Consider the following 19,290-nt stretch of genomic DNA (forward strand, 5'->3'; position numbering starts at 1 on the left):
TGAGACAATAAGTATTTCACATACTTTCTTCCCAACAATTATATATATGCCAGATAAAAAGAATTCGTACTCACTGGCATTTTTTTTTTTTTATATTTATTTTTCTCCCCCCCACCCCCTGTTGTCTGCTCTGTGTCCATTCACTGTGTGTTCTTCCGTTTCTGCTTGTATTCTCATTAGGCAGCTCTGGGAACAGATCCTGAGACCCTCCAGAGTGGAAAAGAGGCCATCATTTTCTTGTGCCACCTCAGCTCCCTGTTCTGCTACGTCTCTTATTGTGTCTCTTCTGTGTCATCTTGCTGTGCCAGCTCTCCACATCAGCCACCACTCCTGCTGGGGGTGGGAGGACTCCTGTGTGGGGCAGCACTCCTGCGTGGGCCAGCTTGCCTTCACCAGGAGGCCCTGGGCATTGAACCCTGGTCCTCCTGTATGGTAAAAGGGAGCCCAACTGCTTGAGCCATATCTATTTCCCCTCCCTGGCACCTTGATCCCAAAGATTCAGGCGTTATCATCAACTTTTAGAAACCTAAACCATGCCAATGGCCTACATCTCATAATGTCATTACCCTACATCTGGGGACCCTCTGCACTTCTGCTACAGAAGTAGAGGTACCATGAAGGAGTTGAAAAAGCAAGCTCTGGAGTCAGAGACTAGAATCTGAATCCAAGTTCTATACTACTTACTGGCTGTGACATTATACAAATTACTTATCTCCTCCAGCCTCAGATTATATTCCTAAAAATCAGAGATAAGAGTTGCCACCAAAGAGACTACTGAGAGACTGAAGTAAAAAGGTACTCAAAAAACTCACATAGTATATCAAAAGAAATTAAATATTAGAAACATCCCTTGTTTCCCACTGAGCTGGATTTTAAATCTCAACTTGAAATTTTTTTCTAATAAAGCAATATTCCAAACAATGGTTAATTTAACACAATACTCTAAATTAGGACTGCCTGTACATACTTGTAATATTTTACACACAGAGAAGAGAACCTGCTATATTCGTCCCACCCTCCCAAAAAAATGTAAAGGCAAAAAACCATACAGAAAACTTGCATTCAGACTTACTAAATGAAAAACTCATGTAAAATATGCATATGCTTAAAGTTTAGAATTCCAAGCAATTCATATCTTTTATAAATAGAGATTCTGCATATCTTTTCTGGGGAAAAAAAAGATTTTAAAGTCAGGGTCTGCAATTACAACAGATTTTTTATAATTAAATACACAGTGCAGATTCATCATAATCACTATGATGAGATGATTAAATAAAAATGGAGAGTGTTATTACTCTTCTGTGATTTTACTACAAGTGGACTTTCTATGTCATGGAATGAAGAACACTTAACCCAAAACAATGCTAGAGTAATCTGCCTTCAGTATAAAACATAAGTGTAGAAAAGTCATGGATATTATTACATACCTTGTTAATGGTAATGATGTTATTTGCAATTACAGCTAGTAATCCCACATCTGTTGGCCTGTGAAAAACAAGCAATAGTCAAAAAGGCACAAACCTTTAAAAAAAAAAACCTCATCCCTATAAAAGATAATTCTTTTTTTAAAAAAAGATTTATTTTATTTATTTCTCTCCCATTCCCCCTCCCCCAGTTGTCTGTTCTCTGTGTCCATTTGCTGTTTGTTCTTCTTTGTCCACTTCTGTTATCAGCGGCATGGGAATCTGTGCTTCTTTTTGTTGCGTCATCTTGTGTCAGCTCTCCGTGTGTGCAGCCCCATTCCTGGGCAGGCTGAACTTGGTTCTGCGCTGGGTAGCTCTCCTTACGGGGAGCACTCCTTGCGCACGGGGCTCCCCTACGTGGGGGCACCCCTGCGTGGCTCGGCACTCCTTGCGCGCATCAGCACTGCGCGTGGGCCAGCTCTACACGGGTCAAGGAGGCCCAGGGTTTGAACCACAGACCTCCCATGTGATAGACAGATGCCCTATCCATTGGGCCAAGTCCACTTCCCAAAGATAATTCATTTTTAAAACTTACTTTAATTTTATTATTTGATTATAAAGTTGCAAAGCTTCCTCTGTATGACCCTGAAGTTGCAGAATATAGGCCATCTGACCATGAATGATGGCCAGTTCTGCTTGTGGGTCTTCCTCAGCTCCATCCTAAGAAGGGCAAGAAACAGTTTATTTTTCCCTTTAAATTCTTAAAAATGATCCACATGGGAGCAGATGTGGCTCAAGCAGCGGAGCGCCTGCCTCCCATATGGGAGGTCCAGGGTTTGGTTCCTGGTACCTCCTAAAGAAGACAAACAGCAAGCATGCATCAAGCAAGGACAGTGAGCAGACAATAAGCAAAAACAATGAGCAGACAAGAAAAATGAGCAGACAATGAGCAAAACAATGAGCAGACAACGAGCAAAAACAATCAGGGAGTAGATGTGGCTCAAGCAGTTGGGCGTCTGCCTCCCACATGGGAGGCCAAGGGTTCGGGTCCCTCTGCCTCCTAAAGAGAAAAAACAGACGACAAGCAGGCAACAAGTGCAAACAGGCAGGAAACAACAAGCAAACGGATGAGGGAACCATCTCAGGAAGCAAAAATGCTATTCAGTTTAAAAATCTATAGTTTTACTAAGTGATTCACACATTTGAAAGATACACAACTCTAAAGAAGACATAATATTCAGGAATTTTCCCGAGTCAGTTCTTTGATTACAGGTTTAACCTCTTACCAAAATACCCCTAAATTCTAGAAGATAATCTTCTCATAAAGAATAAATTCACAAATACTTCATTCTCCATTCTACCAGAACTGTAACTTAAAGATTACATAGTTCTAACTAATTATCAGTGTACAAAAAAAAAAACTTCAAAAGATTAAACAAATTCTGTAATTAAGTGAAAGTTCTCTTAACTGTTTTCTGAGTTTAATCCACATTTTCCATTGCTTCTGGAAAAGGTTGCTTGGTGCCAAATAGTACAACGAATGCTCAAGGCTGGGAAACTACCCTCCTTTACTATACTCAGCAATCCTATTCTCATCTGTTTAGTGTATGATAAGTCAGTCAAATGTGTGTTTCCAAATTTATTTGAACCAGTTGTGTATGATAAGGAAAGCATAAAATTTAATTATATAGGAACAGAAGAATTATTAGTGAGAAATGAGACTTGTTTCAGTAAAACCAACGTTGAATTATGAGAAAGATTTAAGAAAGGTGAATTCAAAAAACAAAAAAACCCCTACTAATTAGGTTTGAGCCAGAAAATGGTAAAAGACTGGTGAAAAAGTTAACATCCATAAGGATTCTGTACAGAAACTGCTTCACTTTTTTAAAAAAACTAGAAATCAAATGTTGGATTTTAAGTGTTTTATGTAAGAAACATGCACAAAATTACTTTTCAAAGATCTTAAGAATTTAACATCCTAAGATTGAAGAATGCATCTATATTCATATGAATTTAAAATATTTAAGGTATGTAAAATTTTTTGTATTATGATTTCTCCCTCTAATAGACTACATTAATTAACAGAGTCTTTCACTGCAATTCCTATTTAATGAATTACCATATATTACAAAAAGTCAATAAACATTACAATGAGCCTCCTACTAATTTATATTGAAGTATACAATTTGAATTTAACAATACTGTAATACTTACAGCATCTTCTGATAATGACTGGCGGCAAAGATCTGTAGGAGAAAAATTGTTTAAAAATTACTAATGCTGACTTCCACTCCTATCATCACTCCGAAGAGCAAAAACTAAATTTCTGGGCAGATAATTTTAATAAGCAAATGTGAAACTTATTCTTAGCTAGTATACTACATAAATGATATCAGTCCCTGATTATTCCGATTATTTTAGCTCTCTGGCATTTTTCTTTCATGGGTAGTCTCTATGCTAAACATGTTTTTAAAAGGGCTTTTACTAATTATTAAATGCAGTATGTTTACAGCAAAAATAAATAGAAAAGTATAGAGACAATAATCCACTATCCACAGGTAACAACTCCTAGCATTTCAGTTCGCTTTTTGTAATGTATCAAACAGATGCATTTTAAAATGAAAATGGGTTATATACATAGCGTTCTGAAACCTTCTTTTGCCATTTAATACATTATAGATAATTATATGTTAAAACATAGATGTACTTTTTTTTTTAAATAACTGCATGGTAATCCACTTTATTATAGTAAAACTTAGTCGATCTGCTATTAAATTTATACTGTTTCTAAATTTTTGTTCTTAATTCAATAAACATTCATATAGACATGTGAATTTATCTAGTTATTTCCGCAAAATCTGTTTCTAGAAATGGAATTCCTGGTTCAAAGGAATTTTTCCACATTACCAAAATGCCCAGTGCAAAGACTATACTATTTACACTCAAACCAGCAATGTACAAGAATGTTCTTCCCCCATACCACTGTCAATACAGGGCAAATCAGGAAATTTTAATTCTTAAATGTATTTTTCTTTTCATGATGCTCTAACCTTTGCTCTTGTTAACCCTCAATAGTTGGCAGTGAGATATCTTCTTTCACCTTTTTTACCTCTTCACCCTCTACAGTCCCTACAACATCACTTAGGAAAAATGTATGCAGAAGAGTAGTCTACATGTTCAGGAGTTGAATCCAGACATAAATTATCTAATAAATTATTTCCATTTTTTCCTGATTAAAAACTTCAAAGCATATAAATACTGTACATGGGAACATACTAAATGGAGGTAAAACATGCTCGAATGGTGTCATCAGTATATAAATACAGTGTACACTTGTGTGCCTCATGCACAAAGGCACACCATATTATTGCTATACAGGAGTATCTGTTTAATAACAATAACTAATATTTACTGGATGCTTATATTACATGTTGTATACTTCAGTAAGTACCTAACATTAATTAACTGATCTAGCTTCTATTTAAAATCTATGGTAAAATACTCAAAAAACCTACTTATCAAAATTCAAATGTTAAGGTCTGGGTAGATGAAAATGGACAAGTGGGCTGGATTAGGGATTAAACAGAAATAAGAGAGAAATGGTCAAAAACCCTAAAAGGCTAAATGAACTTCGAGAAATTCCCATTGCATCAATAACCTCCACTCCATGCCACAAAAGTCAAATGCAATTTTTGAAGATACTTTGCAAAGTTATATACACATTATATTTACATATATTTTTAACAGACTTCCACCTTCAGCTTTTTGTAGGATTTTCATTGCCTGGTTCAGCTGGCCTTGTCCTATCAGTGCACATGCAGCATTGTAGCACAGTTCATGTGTGCCTTCCTGGAGGCCCAAGTTCTCCTGTCATAGAGCAAAATATCAGTCAAAGACTACCTGGGAATAATATTTTATGGCTTTGTGTGGTTATACACAGACACTCACTGGAACCACCTTTTCCCAATTGCTTTGAGCTGCAACAACTGCTGAAAGGTTTGTTTTTCTCTCCTCATCATAATCATCTTGGGAGTTTCGGACGAGATCTCTGTACACAGCTAAGCATTCATCATAGCGTTCCAACCGGTATAACTGAAGGAACAAATACGAAGTAAAAAAAACAAATGAGAAGACAAATACGTTAAATCTACACTACCATACAAACCCTTTCTGGAACCACTAAGTAGAAAACCTAATTCAGCATAACAATGGCAAACAATTGTTTTTTCATTATAATTTTGTTGTTATTCTTAATTATGCATGTTATTAATATTTCCCAAAAGTTACTTGCAATATACACTGCATGTCTCTACTATACTGTAAATTTGTAGGCATGATTCAGTTTAGGAAAGTCATTTTATTACTTTTCTTCTTAAAATTAGGTAAGTGCCTAAGTGGGTTGTACAAGAAAATCTTCCTAAAGAAATAAATCCTGTTTTAATACATCTAAATTGGAATTAAAATAAAAAATTTTCCAAAACACAAAATGACTACTAAACCCCAGTAAACAGGACTAAGATTAAATGTTAAAACAAGGACTTAATATTTCCTAGAAGTTCACATAACTATATGAACTTCTATATGTAATCTTATTTTGTTTTTTAAAAAACCAGCTATTATACAGGGTAGTTTCAAGTACAAAATGAGTCCTGTTTATTTCTCAAAGGGCAATAAAAACTGCTACTGTCAGTCAATTAGTCCACCATGTATAACAGACTGATGCTGTTCATCAACCTCAAAATACTGGAAAATTTATTCCAGATTACCTTAAAAGTTCTTTTTAAACCTATAATCCAGTAATTTGCCCACATCTTTGAACCCATTTATATTGTTAAACCCATACTTCCTCTTGGGGGTAATACATTTACTACAGCATTATTTGCCCTAAATCAACATTTAAAAAATCTCTACCAGGGTTTCTCTAATTCTAGTATATACACAACTGTCTTCTCATCATTAATAGCCTATTTTACATTATGTTTAATTTTATGTCTCAAACTCCTTTTAGAATAACAAATTTTGAGGGATTTCATAGGCTAAATTCATCCAAATTCTTATGCATCATGAGTTTTTATATTTTAAACTCAGAACAAAATACCAGATAAATACTAGAAAGATACACTATATCAAGATTGTATAAGTATATAAGTTCACTGGTCGTTTCTCTAAAAACTCCAAATTTCATTTTCTTGAATTGTCTTTAAATTATGCTGAAGGTGTTTTTTAACAGAATGCTAAATATGCAACTGTTCTTATTATGATCAAGAAGAGGGAACAAGTTCAAACCTCAAGAAACTAGTTTGGTGGCCAGTTTTGTGAAGCATCAGGATGAGCTGAGGTTATATCCTTGCTCCTTGCTAGAAGTAGAGTCATCTCAGTCAGGACAACTGTCAAAGGGTATTTTAAAGTACGCTTACCACTTGTCCATAGAGCTCCTTGAGTTGGTCTGTCTGCTGGGTGGCACTTTCTATTGTCTTCAAAGCATTCTCAATTCTGTTCAGCCTGTACTCGCAATATGCCTTCTCAAAGGAAAGAGAGTTACTGAAAAAGGAAAAAACCAGTATCTGATTATTAGCTAACACAGCAAAGAATTTTCACTGCTTTAAGTACTGGATATATGCTAATTTATTTAATCCTCAGAGGATACTGATGAAGAAAGGTTAGTATTTGTCTGAAAATTGCACAGGTGGTAAGAGGTTGAAATGATATTACATCCATTTCCCAGCCTCCTGTATGCCTGTTTTCATGGACATTCTTAGAAGAAGTACTGGCCTTGCAAGACAGACCTTCAAAAAAAAAAGAAAAGAAAAGAAAGACCTTTATAGAAATCATTAGTCAGCTAAATAACCAATTTTCTCGGACACAAAAACAATTGAAACATTATTTTATATGAGTATTTTAGAATTTTCTTAAATCTACTAATCAAATAATAAGCTATGTAATGCTTCTTTTAATTTATTCAAGAAGCAAGTGATTAGCACAGAAAAAAGTAACTAGAAATCTTGAGAACACAGTACTTTTAACCAAACAGCTAGTAAATACAAAAAAAAAAAACACTGACATCAATAGACTTAAAAATTCATCTACATTAATGTGATGCCTGAAAGGTCTCATTCTGAACTCATAAGGAAAAATATTTATCAACGTAAATAGCTTTTACTTGCCTAACAAACTTTATTTGAAAATTTCCTAATCAAAATATCAAATCTTAGCATGGGCATGTTTAATAGTAGAAGTGTCCCCTTTATTTCTCTTTTAATAAAGATTTTCAAAAAGTTTTTCATCTATAATAATTTATAAGGCTCAAGTATATATATAAAAAGGTATCTACAGAACAGGTTTTGCTACCACTGCTATACAAACCTACCCTGTGCCTCCCGCTACAAGTGACTATTAATTCTCCTTTCCATATTTGGAGACACGGGAAAACATGAGCAAACACATATAAATCCATTTATCTTCTTTCTCTTATATAAAAGGAAGTATACGCTATGCTGTTCCACATCTTATAAACCAGTATCCCATTAAAGAATAAATATTCTGAAAACTTCATTACAATACACATTTCTTTTGGGACTTAGACATAGCTGTAAAGAAATATCAAATTATAGTAACAATTCAAAATTTAAGTTCGAACTTCATGAATGACAAATGAAATGAAAAAGATTAACAAAACAAAAAACTATCATATATTCCAAAAATACTAAAAGTCTCTGAACTGAAAGACGGTAACCTAAAACCACTCACCTATACAATTCCCAAGAGAGCTTGACACAGAGGTCAGGTTAAAACTGTCATACCATTCTAAAGACCTCTATTCACTTATACATCCATCCATTACATATTCTACCCCCTCTGCCTTTTATTATTTTTATTTCATTTTTTTAATTAAACTTCTGCCTAGTTTTCTGTCCTCCAAGGACTCATGTTTATACGCCACATTCCTTCACAGTTTACATCCTTCTTAGAGGTTAGGTTCAAAGGGAAGTCAGGAGTGAAAAAAAAAATGCTCCTCAAAGTAGAAAAGGATAAAAATCACTATTGCTCCTTCCAGTTTCAGAAATACTACTGACAAGCAAAAGAAAGGAAAAAAGAAAGGAACAAACGGCCCAAAATCAGTGAATAGTGGGGAGCAACCATGGAAATGGTGATAGCTATAGTAAAAGTGATTCTAATAACTGGACAAACAATTGAATCACTTACTTGGCTAACACTTTGGTGTGAGTATTGATGACATTCAAGGCTTCCTTGAAACTTCCATTCTGGATAAGGCATACCACTTTACAATGCAGGGCAGTTACATCATCCTTGTTGATCTGTAGTACTAGTCAACAATTTTAGGAAAGCCATTTTAATATCCATTCCCTTTCCACATTTTTGCTAAATTTTCCAATACCCCCTGCCTCAGGAAGCTATATTTCCAATTTTATTGCAATAGAAATGATTAATAGAAATGGTAAATTACACCTTCATGTTTTATGAAAGAAGTGACAATGAGAGTTTTTCAACAAAAAATTAGATTTTCAATGAGCTATTTTAAGGATTCTCAAAATGCATGTACCAAAAAATGTGCAGAAATAGAAGGGGTTTAACTTTTTCATCATCTTGGAATGCATCCTACACCCTACATATTTCATTATTTCATAGGGAAAGAAAAAAAAAGGACTGAGAATCAAAGACTCAGTTTAAAGTACGACTTTTCCACTGATTCCTTTGAAGTTTTGGGGAAGTCTGTCAAATCTTGGTTTTCTGAATTGTGAAATGAGCATGAAAACTACCTATTTTACAAAATTAAGATTAAATAAAAAACTTTCTGAAAGTCTTATAAGCTGACAAGTGCTATAAAATGCAATTTATCTTGCTAGTAAAATTTCCAAATGCCCTTCAGAATTTCCCTCTTCCCTTAACATGAATAAAGAGAAGTACAAAGGACAACTGAGGTGGTCAAGTTTCAGTGCCAAACAGCTGTTCAGTATGACCAGGATCACTTTCCTTGCTCTTAGGCAAATATAGGAGTCCAATTCTCAGTCTAAGAATCCTAGAATTTCTACCAATTAAGAAAATTTATATTGGAGGACAAATTGACATACTCTGTTAATGCAAGAACTCCTGCAAAATACTATACTAATATTATAGTATTGGTTGCTGTACAGTATTGGTTGCAGGCCTACCCAAAGGCTAAATTCAAACCAAGTTTCTATTTAGTAGCTATTTTCCTCAATGTCTGAAATCACCAAAGGTGTGTGGACACAATCACTACTTTCCACATTAACCCAGCAATAAGTTATTGAACAAAATTATTTAAACAACCCTTTATGTTACTATGGGTACTGCTTGAAACAGTCAAATCCTGTCGTGCTAATTTTCCAAATCCACCAAACACAAGCTGCATCCTCAATGGAGATGCACGTCTGAGAGTACAGAAAATCATTGCCACGTTACAGTTGTGTAATAAAGGATAAAAGAATATGACTTGAAACTCAAAAATCAGGCCAAACTTTTCTTTCTACATTATTCCAAACGGTGCTTCCACACACATTTTCAGGTTCAACCACAGAAGAATCTGTGGGAATGACATGTCTAACACAAATCCAGCTCTTCCCTCTGCCTCCCTTCCGCCGCCTTAGAATTTGTACAGCTTGCACCCTGCCAGCACGAACTTTTAAATTACGTGTCCCAGCCAGGTTCTTTCCCACCGCCGTCACTGCCCGAGAGAACTCGCTCTCTCGGCACTGTAGATCATTCCGTTCAAGAGGAAAATGAAAAGGAGGCTATTTGGAACATTTGCGAAACACGACGTAAAAGCAGAGAAGTCAAATTAGAAAACAGATGGGACGATCGAACCAGAGTTGCGGTCTCTTTAAATCCCTCCCTTGATCCCCGCGGAGAGTGGAGGGGGAAGTACACTTGGCTCTGAGCAACCCGGGACCCTGGACTGGCCAGGTAGAGGAAGAGGGTCTACGACTCACGCACGTACGGCGTTCGAGTTTGAACCCGAGGGAACCGGGGTCTCTCCCTACCCGGGTACACCCGACTAGGGCGCGCGCGCGCCGGAAGGAGGTCACATCCTTCCGTTGGCCCAGGCCCCCTCGGCACCTTTGCCGACACTCACTCTTGTTGACTGTCTTGAGAGCGCGCGTGAAGTCGCCGTTCTGGCCATAACGGTTCACTTCACTCCAGAGCGCAGGCACCGAAACCCCCCCGCCACTGCTGTTCGCCATCTTGTAGGAGACGCAAAAAGGGGCAGGACGACCTCTGCCCCGGAAGCGGATTCGGAGGTGGCCGAGCTGAAGAGGAAGCCAGTGGTTGCTAAGCGTAGTGTCCTCGGGGCCGTCCTCTTCCTTGAGTCAGTGTGAGAAGCTGTTATTTCCCGCCCTTGTGCGCAAAGGTTTGTGCAGATTGCATCTTTCCATTGTGCCTTAGGTGAAACCAATTTGGAGGAAAGAGGCGTAGGATCCCGGAGGAGGGTGAGGAGAGGTTTCCGAAATAGTTTCGGCTCAAAACAGCATACTTTTCCCAGGCGACCGCTGTGGACGAGGCGATGTCCCAGGCCCACGAGGTGGAACTGGACGTAGTTCCTCCCCTCAAGGTGCCTACGGAATGTGGGAGAGTCTGGTGGTAAATAAAAGAATACCGGAGGCGGCAGACTTGGCCCAGTGGTTAGGGCATCCGTCTACCACATGGGAGGTCTGCGGTTCAAACCCCGGGCCTCCTTGACCTCCCTGTGGAGCTGGCCCATGCGCAGCACTGATGCGTGCAAGGAGTGCTGTGCCATGCAGGGGTGTCCCCCACATGTAAGGAGTGCGCCCCGTAAGGAGAGCCACCCAGTGTGAAAGAAAGTGCAGCCTGCCCAGGAATGGTGCCGCATACACGGAGAGCTGACATAACAAGATGACCGCAACAAAAACAAACATTCCTGTGCCGCTGACAACGACAGAAGTGGACAAAGGACACGCAGCAGACAGACACAGAGAACAGACAACTGGGCGGGGGGCGGGGGGCGGGGGGCGGGGAGGAGGGGAGAGAAATAAAGTAAATAAATCTTTAACAAAAACAAAAAGTCATTGCCCAAGGAAATTCCCATCCAACTATTTTCACTACCACAATGCTTAACAATTCCACCAAACGTATTTGAGGTCAGAAGATAAATACAAAAAGTGCCACTAAAAGCATTTTCATCTAAATGTGCCATCTGCCTACAACTATTCCTAGAGGCTGGTTCAAAATCTGCCGAAACCTGTCCAATGTTTAGAAGATGATAGAATGGTAGACGGAATGATATGACAAATGTGGTAAAACGTTAAAATTGGTGGATCTGGGAGAGGGGTAATCTCGGGGGGAGTAAGGGAGTATGTTGGAGTTCTTTGTATGGCGTTTGTATTATTTTTGCAACTGTTCTGTGAGTTTGAAATTATTTTTTTTTTCATGGTAAAAAAACAAAAAGTAAAATTAAAGAATCTGCCAAAACTCTGGGAGAATAGTTCGGCATATTCCTATGCAAATGGCCAACCCTTAGATACTGGGATTGATGGAAGTAATTTGGATGGAACACTGATTCTGTTTTGAAACTCTGGGGCTATCCATGGGTCTCTTAAAAATAGCCAGATTTTCCGACGTATCACCATATACCTCTTTGTAAATGAAGATCTTTTTTTTTTTTTTAATTTTATTTTGTCCTGTATTTGGGTTCTCAACAGGAGAGATCTGTATATAGTATATGTTTATAAAATTCTCTCATGTGACTGACCATGGAGATGCACAAGTCCAAATTCCACAGGCAGGCTGCAAACCTGGGGCTCCCATGAAGGTCCTTGGGTTCCCAGGATACCTTGGCTGTCCAAAGTCAAGCTGGAAAATGCTGAAATCACCTCCCCTTTTAAAGCATTCAACTGATTAGATAAAACATCAACTCCTTGGTTGATTGTAGATGTAATCAGCCATCTATGCAATAAACTCACGTGACTAAAATCCATAAATGTCTTTGTATTACAGTTAGCTTGCTTGACCAAACAACTGGGCACAATTACCTGATCAGGTTAACACGTTGGCCTCACCATCACAACTCCGTACCTATATACCCAGATTTACCACCTTTTGACATTTTGCTACATTTGTTCCATTTTCTAAACTTTCAAAAGTAGATTGCATACATCATACTCCATGAGCAATTAATACTCCCATATATATTTGCTAAGAACAAGGATATTAGCTTAGGTAATCTCATTAAGTACAGTTAATAAGAAATTTAACAGTGATAGAAAGCATGCACTCTACACTGGGACAGTTAAAACCAGAATGTCTTTTGCGATGTTTTTTCCATTATTAGAGCCAGTCCAGGAACATGTATTGCATTAACTGTCATTTTCTCTTTTTTTAATTGTGGAAGCATATATACAACATAAAATGTCCCATCTCAACCACTCAAACACACCATTTAGTGGGATTACATTCACATTGTGCTACCCTTACTACCATCCCATTACAAGTTTTTCCATCACTCCAAACCCTGCACACATTAACTGCCCACTTCTGTCCCCCTTCCTACTCTGCTCCTGTAACTGTACTCTTATGAATTTCCATATTCTAGTTATTTCATATATGTGGAATCACATCTGTGCTTTTGTGCATTTCACTGAACATTTCTTCAAGGTTCACCCATATTGTAGCACTTATAAAAATTTCCTTTTTAAGGTTGAATAATATCCCATTGAACGTTATTCTACAGTTTATCCATTCACCTGTTGGTAAACATTTGGGCCGCTTCCCTTTTGGCTATTGTAAATAATACTGTTATGAACACTGGTATATGTGTTCCAAGTCTTTTAGGTGAGTCTTTTAAGGCAGGGGTTTCTAACAAGGTTCATGAGCTTGAACTGAAATTCAAAAAACATTCTTGGGACATGTTAGCACGGGTGTGATATTAAATAATGTATACTGTGGACTTAGTAAGGGGGTCCGTGGTTTTCAGGTGACTGGCAAAGGGGTCCGTGGAACAAAAAAGGTTAAGAACCCCTGTTCTAAGGGGTTATATAATAACTGTTTCTCTTTAAGGAACCACCAAACTTCCACTGTGACTGCATTTTACATTCCCACCACCAACACATTAGGTTTCCTATTTCATCGCATCCTTGCCAACACTTACGGTTTTCTTTTTAAAGATTAAAATGGGGCTCGCCAATGCGGGGGGACACCCCTGCGTGACACGGCACTCCCTGGACGCACCAGCAACGCACGTGGGCCAGCTCACACAGGTCAGAGGCCCTGGGTTTGAACCACGGACCTCCCATGTGGTAGGCAGACATTCAATCCATTGGACCAAATCCACTTCCCACTTACTGTTTTTAAATAGCCATTCTAGGGAGTGTGAGGTGGTTCTCATTCTGGTTTTGATTACACTTCCCCAATGGCTAACATTGTTGAGCATCTTTCTTAGGTTTATTGGTTATTTGTATATTTGGAGAAATGTCTATTCAAGTCCTTTGCCCATTTTTAAACTAGGCTGACCTGTTGTTGAATTGTAGGAGGGTTTATACATATTAAGTATTAAACCTTTTATCAGATAGATGGTTTCCAAATATTTTCTCCTCTTCTGTTTTTTCAATTTCTTGATACTTTTTCTTTTTTTTTAAGATTTATTTATTTCTCTCCCATTCCCCCGTGTCTATCTGCTGTACATTCTTCTTTGTCCGCTTCTGTTGTTGTCAGCGGCAAGGGAATCTGTTTCTTTTTGTTGCGTCATCTTGTGTCAGGTCTCCATGTGTGCGGTGCCATTCCTGGGCAGGCTGCACTTTCTCTCCCACTGGGTGGCTCTTGTTACCGGGCGCACTCCTTGAGCGTGGGGCTCCCCTACATGGGGGACACCCCTGCATGGCACAGCACTCCTTGCGCGCATCAGCACTGCGCGTGGCCCAGCTCCAAACGGGTCAAGGAGGCCCGGGGTTTGAAATGTGGACCTCCCGTGTGGTAGACGGATGCCCTAACCACTGGGCCAAGTTCGCTTCCCTCTTGGTAGTCTTTGATGCACATAATTTTGATGAAGTCCAGTTTATTTTACATTTGTTCCTTTACAATAGTTTCTTAACCATCCTAGCTTGTCCTCTTGTCCATACAATAGCGAGAGAACTTTTAGACATATTAAACATGTCTCTGCTCAAACTTTCCAATGGCTTTTTTTTTTTCTAAAAAGGAGGTACCAGGGATTGAAGGCAGGACCATGTACATGGGAAACAGGCACTCAACCACTGAGCTACATCCACTCCCGAATGAGAATTTTTTTTTCATGTTTTTGTTTTTTGGAAATACCAGGAATCAAACCCAGGACCTCATATATGGGAAGCAGGTACTCAATCACTTGATCTACATCCACCCCCCGAATGATTTTATATTATCACACTTCTCTGAGGCCTATAGGCCCTAAGTGATCTAGCCTTGCTCATACCAACATTATCTCATATTTGCTGTCTTTAAAATGACTATGCTCATCTTTACTTGGTCTGGAAAGCTTTTTCTTTTTCTCCCTATTTTACATAGCTTGCTTATCACATCACTAATTTGCTCTATTCAGAAAATTTTCCTTATCCCCATCACCACCTTCCCACCTTGGATATCCTTCATATATATTTATCCCTCCCTGAATTTATTCTATTTATGTTTTTATGACTTGTAGCATTTTGGACTGGGGTGCAAAGGGACAGACAAAGAAAAATCAACAGTTGAAAATGCAAGTCTAGAGGCACAGAGCTGGGAGTAATTCTCATTTTTGCTGAGGCTGTGAATAAAAATTTAATCAGTATTTATAAACAAGACAGAGAAACAATAGTAGAAAACACCAGTTTTTAAGAAAGAAGTCTTTAAATGATCAACAACGAAGTTGGAATCTTAAGGGATCTAGAATAAAAAAGATGTGGCTAGCTGAATCATACCCCACAAGCATCAGGTGAAACAAGTGGAAAGAGATGGCAGGTTTTTTAAAGATTGAGGGAGGTGAAAAAATGTAGAGGGTAGATACCAGTGGCAAAGGTCTTGTCAAGATTTCATCTGTGGCTGGGGCTTGACATTTTTGGGGACACAGACTCCTTAATTAAAAACTATGATTCCCCTTTTCATAAAAAATGAATATATGCATAAAATTTTACATAGAAGTTTAAAGAGTTCATGGACACCCAGATTAAAATATAGTGACCTATAGAAATCCTTTGAGGCTACAAAATGTAGCTCAGTGATTCCCAAACACTGGTTTATGGTTTGATGAGCTAATGATTTTCCTGATTCTCAACTAAGAAAAAAACAAAATAATATAGTGAAATAAGGCTAAATTTACATAATTTAAAGAAGTTTTCCTTGTTCTGTGATTTCACCTTTCTTAATTCTTACAAGTTCTTTATTGAACTAATTGGCACAGCATTTACTATTGGTCTGAGGAGGGGGCAGGAAATCACAGACTAACCACAAAATTTTTGAGAAACATATCTTCCTTCACTTCTCTTGGAAAGGAAAGTTTAAGGCAGACGGGAAGGAACAAGTACAGTAAGAGATTAAGAGAAAAGATAGGTTAAGTGATAATGGACTCAATTTATACCAACCACCTAGAACATGCATTTGATGAATATTGCAAATAAAAAAGGAGGAAACACTATACTGGATCAACTCAGATAAAGTAATACCTCAGCTATGCTGAGATTCATTAGTACCCAAGCCATACAATGGAATAAAACACTTCATCTTTAGTGACAACTATTCCCTTACAAGTGAATCTTGCTAGATAATATTGCCTTATTACAAGAAAGTAAGTATTCCTGCAGATCAGAGTAAGCTGGTCATTCTTGTAGCTAAAACATGTATTTTTAAAATTTTATGATCCACAGAGGCACTCACCTTATCAAGTTACATAACCAAATAGGATTTACTAAATCTTTCATTTAAGATTACAGAGTTGACATTTCCCCCCTGCAGACAACTGCTCTGACACCTATGAGAGAAGGCCTCAACAAAGTCCTCTTTCCATAGCTTCCACAGTGCCCTTTCATCATTTCATGTGTCCCCCCTCCTACCCCTTGCATTAGCCGCAGCAATCCAACTTTTCTTTAAGAAAAAAAAAAAAAAAGTATCTAAAGCTAGAGAGAATATAAATCATTTTCTGAGATATCAGCTGTAAATTAAAAATTAGGTCCTTAGAATTCTGTAGAGATCATAATGTAAAAAGGGTCTATATTGATTTTACCACTCCTTTTAGGATATAACCATTTTATCTTTCTAAAGCATACGGCTTATGATTTAGAAGATTAAATAGTAACTTTAGAGCTCTAAAATAGTCCATGAACATTTAGGGAAATAAATTTCTTTGATGACATTATTTACCTAATTAGGCCCACACAGTGAATACAAGGACTTAACCTAAAAACATCTATATGGTAATTTTACTACTTTCAAAGAAATATATTGATAAATGTATACAAATGTTCTACTAATCCATGAATCTAGAAAATCATTTATTTTATTTTCTTCCAACTGATTTAGAATCATCTATCTGACTTTTTTTCTGCAGCTAAATCAGAAATATGTTGTTTTTCTCCTGAAAATGCAATGATGGTCTTATAAACTGCAATCTCTGATTTTCTTGTCAGACTGCTTCAAGGAAATCCATGTGTTTAACATGTTTGCTCGCAGTTTAGCCCATACCAAATGGTTGTTTAATCCAAATATGTGAGCAGCAAACTGAGCTGAACCTTCTGGAGAAAGTATTGTCGAACAGCCAAGACCTATTGATTCAGAAGGAAAAGACAAAAAAATTGAACTTTCAATAAATAATGAGAATACCACTTAAGCATTTTTATAGCCACAGACAATAAAATGCTACTATAATCCTTGTCTCAAGTAGGATCTGTGAGGAAGGAGTGATAAAGTGATTTTAAGATGAAAAAGTAAAATTCATCTGCCCTGAACAGACAGACCCTTCTTGTTGAAAACATTTGCAAAGAGACCTACATTTTTCAAAGTTCTTTTTACACATACTATCCCTTTAAATGCCTAGGGAAAGGGTGTACAAGTAAAACAAGGGACAGGATAGGTGGGTAGAAGCACCTGTTCTTAAACCTGAGGTCTGTTGTTTTAATAATCTTCTACTCCATGTGTCTTTGCACTTGAACTATTCTAACATTTTCAAGTAGTAAAAAAAGTTAAATTGAAAGGATAATTTAGAGAAATATCAGATTATAAGTAACTTCAACAGTAATATAAGACAGTAGAATAAAAATGTTAACACCTTCTTGAGGTTATTTCAGGGAGATTTGAGGTGGTACTATTTTATCTGTTACTAGAATCAAGGTCTGGGAGTTTTACAGATCCAAAAGCCACATTTCCCCAATGTTCTTGGAATTCATTAGGCTCTTTGGCTCTCACTACCCACAATAATAAAAGATTAAAGAACAAATCAGGGAAGCAGACTTGGCTCAATGGAGAGAGTGACCACCTACCACACAGGAGGTCCACAGTAAAAACCCAGGGTGTCCCACACATAGGGGAGCACCCCATAAGGAGAGCCGCCCAGCACGAAAAAAAGTTCAGCCTGCCCACGGATAGTTGATGCAGCAAGATAACACAACAAAAAGAGACACAGATTCCTAGTGCTGCTGACAAGAATAGAAGCGGACACAGAAGAACACACAGCGAATGGACACAGAGAACAGACAACGGGGGGGCGGGGGGGGGGAAATAAATAAAAATAAATCTTAAAAAAAAAATCAGAAGTTCAATTTATTGATATATTTTAATACTTTATTTGGATCTACCACTTCCTTGCTGTGACATTGGTCAAGTTACTTACCTTTAATCTTAGTAACCTCACCTGTGATGGGAATGAAAACCAGTAGCTACCTTATGTGAGGACTCAATTAATACAGGCAAAGTACTTGAACAGTGCCCGACAGTAAGGACTCAATGAATGTCAACCACTAGTATTTCTACTGCTACAACTACTATTACTATACTGTGTAGAGTATGCCACGCTAATACCTGAAACATTTATACCGACTTTCCAGTACTCTGGTATCAGAAAAGTTTAAGTAGTAAATAAGTTAGGTTTGGATGGTTTGTAGGGTGTGTTAATAAAACTGCCTAAAAACAAAAACAGGTAGCAGGCCTGATTTAACCTGCAGGCAGGAGTTTGCTCACCCCTGGTTCAGAACATTCTTCCAACTCTGTACCTACCATTCTATTAAACTCATGATCTACCAACAAACATTATTTCATTATGTCGCCCCTCAAAAACTTCTGAGACATAATGTATCTAATTCAAACCAAAACACAAATAATACTTCATAAAGTAGGGCAAACAAATGCTTAATACCCCAATCATTTTTAAAGAAAAAATTCCCACCAGATATTTTACCAACATCAAAAACTTAGTTTTATAGTGTTCATAACCTCAGTGCAACAGCACAGCCTTATACAAACCAAAATAAAGTACAAACAAAAAAAAAATTAGGTTATTTATTAAGTGTGGCACAGAGAAAGAAATGCACAATATTCAGGATATACACAGGTCACTGTGAATCTGTTCTTCAAAAGGTTATCCCCAACTCTAGTGACCAGAATGTACAAATCTTCCATAATGTGTCTCTCCTTTTTGTACAGTATTAGATAACACTGCCAAATTTTTGCTTACCATTCAACTTTTTCTAAGTTCCATGAATCATACCTACACCATTCTTCTGACATAAATTTGTTCACAGCTTCAGTTATTACAGTCCATTTTTAACTTGAAACAATATATCTGATTATATATCTGATTATTATATCTGATTATTTCTGAAACCCTATTAAAATAACATTTAAGAGAAGTGGATGTGCTCAAGCAATTGGGCTTCCACCTACCACATGAGGTCCCGGG

At 37.5% G+C, this 19,290-nt stretch overlaps 2 protein-coding genes across 7 annotated transcripts in view; both read right to left on the reverse strand.

The window, feature by feature from the left end:
- SRP72 (signal recognition particle 72) overlaps positions 1-10,935 on the reverse strand; it is a 32,262-nt gene extending 21,327 nt beyond the window's left edge. Inside the window, exons 1-8 of the mRNA XM_058298064.2 lie at positions 10,516-10,935; positions 8,607-8,727; positions 6,821-6,944; positions 5,352-5,495; positions 5,159-5,270; positions 3,618-3,649; positions 1,999-2,123; positions 1,428-1,485 (exon numbers count right to left, since the gene is read on the reverse strand). Of these exons, the coding sequence (XP_058154047.1) occupies positions 1,428-1,485; positions 1,999-2,123; positions 3,618-3,649; positions 5,159-5,270; positions 5,352-5,495; positions 6,821-6,944; positions 8,607-8,727; positions 10,516-10,624 (825 nt within the window). The 5' untranslated portion in view covers positions 10,625-10,935. The remainder of the gene's footprint in view (positions 1-1,427; positions 1,486-1,998; positions 2,124-3,617; positions 3,650-5,158; positions 5,271-5,351; positions 5,496-6,820; positions 6,945-8,606; positions 8,728-10,515) is intronic.
- Positions 10,936-15,159: 4,224 nt separating this feature from the next.
- PAICS (phosphoribosylaminoimidazole carboxylase and phosphoribosylaminoimidazolesuccinocarboxamide synthase) overlaps positions 15,160-19,290 on the reverse strand; it is a 50,357-nt gene continuing 46,226 nt past the window's right edge. For all 6 annotated transcript variants that reach the window (XM_058298063.2, XM_058298059.1, XM_058298058.1 and 3 more), the window contains one exon: positions 15,160-17,161. In XM_058298063.2, coding sequence (XP_058154046.1) covers positions 16,995-17,161 — 167 coding nt within the window. In that variant the 3' untranslated portion in view covers positions 15,160-16,994. The remainder of the gene's footprint in view (positions 17,162-19,290) is intronic.

This window comes from Dasypus novemcinctus, chromosome 1 (genome assembly GCF_030445035.2).
Source record: "Dasypus novemcinctus isolate mDasNov1 chromosome 1, mDasNov1.1.hap2, whole genome shotgun sequence".
Classification (NCBI taxonomy): Eukaryota; Metazoa; Chordata; class Mammalia; order Cingulata; family Dasypodidae; genus Dasypus; species Dasypus novemcinctus.